The sequence below is a fragment of the Sinocyclocheilus grahami genome, unplaced genomic scaffold, assembly GCF_001515645.1.
Source record: "Sinocyclocheilus grahami isolate Dianchi unplaced genomic scaffold, SAMN03320097.WGS_v1.1 scaffold34.1, whole genome shotgun sequence".
Classification (NCBI taxonomy): Eukaryota; Metazoa; Chordata; class Actinopteri; order Cypriniformes; family Cyprinidae; genus Sinocyclocheilus; species Sinocyclocheilus grahami.
In genome coordinates, this window is record NW_015505213.1 from 554,865 (window position 1) to 559,416 (window position 4,552).

Sequence of the window (4,552 nt, forward strand, 5' to 3'; positions counted from 1 at the left end):
AATTGCATCATATGACCCCTTTAAGAATGCACTGATATTGAAATTCTGACACTTATTATACTGATAAGATATTAAAACGCTATACTATTTGACCTAAATTATATAAATATTACACCAAAGACTTTTTTCTTTTAAATGCAACAAGTGAATTTGAAGGTGCAGTATGTAATATTGACAGCTAATTCAAAATATTGCAGAGCCTCCTCTTCAGACTTGACTGACGCTCATGCAGGTTGCCAGATTGAGGACACGCAACAAGAGCGCAATTGACCATGGAAGGAGACGAGCCTTGCACTGTAAGCTGATGAGATGATTTATCAACTTGTCAACTTGAGTATTCCTCTGGTTGTAGAGCTTTTTAGATGGATGCTGAGGTTTTTAGGTTGGGCAGAATCTGCGATCTCTGATCCAGTGCATTTGCTGGCTTCTACGGCTTCATTACGTTGTGTTTTCAGCCAACTGGCAACCCGGAGTTTCAAAATGCTATCTGGTAAATCGGCTGTGGGTGGAATCACACAGACCAAAACAAAAAAAGACATTCCGACATTGAACACACATTTCAAAGTAGACTGGCTGTAGAATTGCTTTTCATGTTTCTTATATATCTGTAAACATGGTAGTTTTTGGTTTTAGTACAGTTTTAGTACAAAAATTACATACAGCACATTTAGGCATCACAACATTATAACATACAGTATGGAAATGGATATTAATTTTGAGATTTGTTAATTACTGCATTTAACAGTGCTAAGTAGCCTTTTCACATTTCTGTGGTTCTGGTAATCATAGTTGGGTAAACTTCTATAGTGGTGAATGGAAACTAGGGATGAAATGGTTACCGGTTTGACGATAAATTAGGGTGACCATACGTCCTCTTTTTGGACCTAAAAAAATGCGTCCGGCCGGGATTTCTAAATCACCCAAAACGTCCAGGATTCGGCTTTTGCTTTCTACAGTCGCAATTCATTGTATGCGTTTTTGTATTAAAGCCTTGTGTGGGACTGTTTTCTTAATCACTCTCCCGCAAACATTCTTAATATTGAATATAGATTAATTATCGCATGTCGGGGAGTCAATATTGTGCTGGATGTAAGTTAGGGTTGCCAAATCCGCATTTTTTTCCACGGAATTGGACTGTTTTTAAACTATTTTGGTGGGTTGATTTTCTCCCGTGGGTTAAAGTTTTGAAATATTGCATAAATTACATTTGACTGAAATGCTTGTATTGAAACATTTTGCATTCTACCAAAGATAAAACAGTGGTAGATATTAAGTTTTGTGAAGGATGGTAACTGTGGTAGGAAGCCTTTTAGCTGTGTTTATGATCATAACAGTGACTGTAAAATATGTACTTTAGATTACAATTACATTTAGAAAATGACATATTTTGAGTTTTGATATGGAATTTGGTCATCACAATCACCTTCCAATGGTAATCTAAATGTAAAAACCCAATAAATTAAATGACAAAAATCCTTAATATCGGCTAACTGTTATGGTACCGATATATTGTGCATACCAACTGAAAATCACAGCTAATCTTACTTCTGTTTCATTGATCTCTCTGGGAAAAGAAGGTCAGGTTGAGCATATTGCACTGTGGGATAACCTCATTCCTTGCAGTGGTTCTCAACTGGTGAGCTGCAATTCAAGGGAGTTTGAGTGGTGGAAACAAAGCTAAATACAAATACTAACCCTATAAAGCCTGCTGTTTCATATTTGATATGCAAAAAGGCATTACTTGAAAGACTAACCTGATCATCCATAGATACTTTTTTTTTTTTTTAGAAAAATCATGTTAAACCTGTTCCATAAATAAACTCTCATTTCAAAAATGAATTTTTTTCTGACTGTTTCATCTTAACATGGTTAAAGTGCAACTACATAATGATGCATGGTTAGGACAGCAAAATAAATAGTCTAAGAAAGTTTTAGAGTGACAAACAAGCACACATCAGTGCCAAGTATGTGGAGATGATGCTCACTTAATGCAGGTGAAGCACATACTGCTTTGAGCTCATTCACACGATGTGTTTTTGTGCTCCATCTGTGTTATTTTTAAATGACTGAGCTATGTAAACATGCATCAGATGGACATATTTGGCCATTGCACCACATTTGTCAAGTAAAAGATAAAACAGTGGTAGATATTAAGTTTTGTGAAGGATGGTAACTGTGGTAGGAAGCCTTTTAGCTGTGTTTATGATCATAACAGTGACTGTAAAATATGTACTTTAGATTACAATTACATTTAGAAAATGACATATTTTGAGTTTTGATATGGAATTTGGTCATCACAATCACCTTCCAATGGTAATCTAAATGTAAAAACCCAATAAATTAAATGACAAAAATCCTTAATATCGGCTAACTGTTATGGTACCGATATATTGTGCATACCAACTGAAAATCACAGCTAATCTTACTTCTGTTTCATTGATCTCTCTGGGAAAAGAAGGTCAGGTTGAGCATATTGCACTGTGGGATAACCTCATTCCTTGCAGTGGTTCTCAACTGGTGAGCTGCAATTCAAGGGAGTTTGAGTGGTGGAAACAAAGCTAAATACAAATACTAACCCTATAAAGCCTGCTGTTTCATATTTGATATGCAAAAAGGCATTACTTGAAAGACTAACCTGATCATCCATAGATACTTTTTTTTTTTTTTAGAAAAATCATGTTAAACCTGTTCCATAAATAAACTCTCTCATTTCAAAAATGAATTTTTTTCTGACTGTTTCATCTTAACATGGTTAAAGTGCAACTACATAATGATGCATGGTTAGGACAGCAAAAATAAATAGTCTAAGAAAGTTTTAGAGTGACAAACAAGCACACATCAGTGCCAAGTATGTGGAGATGATGCTCACTTAATGCAGGTGAAGCACATACTGCTTTGAGCCCATTCACACAATGTGTTTTTGTGCTCCATCTGTGTTATTTTTAAATGACTGAGCTATGTAAACATGCATCAGATGGACATATTTGGCCATTGCACCACATTTGTCAAGTAAAAAAAACCCTTACCTTCCACATTTGTTTTGCTCCATCTAACTGGATCTTCCATTTCAGCGTGCGCCATGTTAATAAATTTGCACGCTCTTAAAAATAAAGGTTCCAAAAGGAGGCTGCGAAGCAATAGAAGAACCATTTTTGCTTTATCAAAGAACCTTTCACTTAACCTTTTTCTTAAAAGAACCTTTTTTTTCTTAGTGCGAAGAACATTTTAAAAATCCAAATAACATTTTCCACTATAAAGAACCTTTTGTGGAACAGAAAATTTCCATGAATGTTAAAGGTTCTTCATAGAACCATAGATGCCAATAAAGAACCTTTATTTTAAGATGGTTATTGGTTCATGTAGTTATATTAACAAATTTACCGGTTTCATTTTAAAGACATTTTTGTTTACTTCAACACAACATGCAATTTTGGTGAAGTGATGAGTTATGTGAAAGAGAAAACTGCTGAGAACCTTCTTTAAAAAATAAAGGGTTCACTGGGAAACCTGTTTTTAAGTGTATAGTAGGCGCACTGCATATTCTGCACAGTATGCATACTATATACTATATACCAAGATAGTAAGAGTAGCATGTTAGTATGTTATTCTGAACATAGCCAGAGCACAGCATCACCACCTCACCACCTGACTGCTGTAGTCCTCCGTCACCCCAGTTAACTCTGCGTCTTTTCGTTCATCGTCCTCCTGTTGTTGAATCTGTGAAGCTTTCTGTTCCTTCATTCTCCTGCGTTGCTGTCGTTTCCTCTCTCTCTCCTCCTGCCGCTCCTGATGGTGGCAGTACTGCACGCGCCGTGAGAAAAGCTCCCGCGCATATCCGTACAACTGCATGTCTAGCGCGTTCAACTCCTCTATGCGCCTCCGGGTGGACGGCCCAACAGTGACGCCGGCCGCCCGCGTCCCATTAATCTGAGTGAAGGCGGTGATAAAGTGCAAGCCGAACGTCCTCTCAAAAAGGAACTGTGTTTTGCGCTGGAACTCAGTTAGGCCGAAGAATGCCATGTGAAGCAGGTTGCGCTTGGCGCTGCTGAGGAGCAGCTCGGCACGCCGTTCTTCGCTCATGGAGGACAGGTTGTAGCAGCCCACCAGGCTGAGATCGGCCAGCATGCGAGTCTGCCGGTTGTTGGCCAGGTTCGAGGGACAGGCCATGAACTCCTCCAGAGACACGCCGGTCCAGTCTTCGCTGCTGTAGCAGGCCGGCAGCTCGTCTGGAGTGGGAGGACGGCCGTCGCACATGTGCAGTGCCGTCTTCCACGTGGCGCCGCGCTGCACGTGCTTCCACTCGCTCAGGTAACGCGACACAGGGTCCCGCAACAGCGTGATGTAGTAGAAGTTCCTGCGAAGAGAACACAGAAGGTGAGGAATCTAGAATAATAAAAAAAATTGCTAAGAAATTGCCCTCCAGCATTTCTTTTTTTTCTCCCAGAACAACAAAAAAGCTCCAGTCACATTTCTGTCATTACATGGAAAAGATATGATATTCTATAGAATTAAAATTCTGCAAACCTGTAGCATATTTTCATATACTACTGTT

At 38.7% G+C, this 4,552-nt stretch overlaps 1 protein-coding gene across 1 annotated transcript in view; it reads right to left on the reverse strand.

Annotated features, from left to right (window-relative positions):
• Nucleotides 1-3,540: 3,540 nt before the first annotated feature.
• Nucleotides 3,541-4,552, reverse strand: part of LOC107581308 (heparan-sulfate 6-O-sulfotransferase 3-like) — a 37,514-nt gene continuing 36,502 nt past the window's right edge. Inside the window, exon 2 of the mRNA XM_016266811.1 lies at nucleotides 3,541-4,354. Within this exon, the coding sequence (XP_016122297.1) occupies nucleotides 3,631-4,354 (724 nt within the window). The 3' untranslated portion in view covers nucleotides 3,541-3,630. The remainder of the gene's footprint in view (nucleotides 4,355-4,552) is intronic.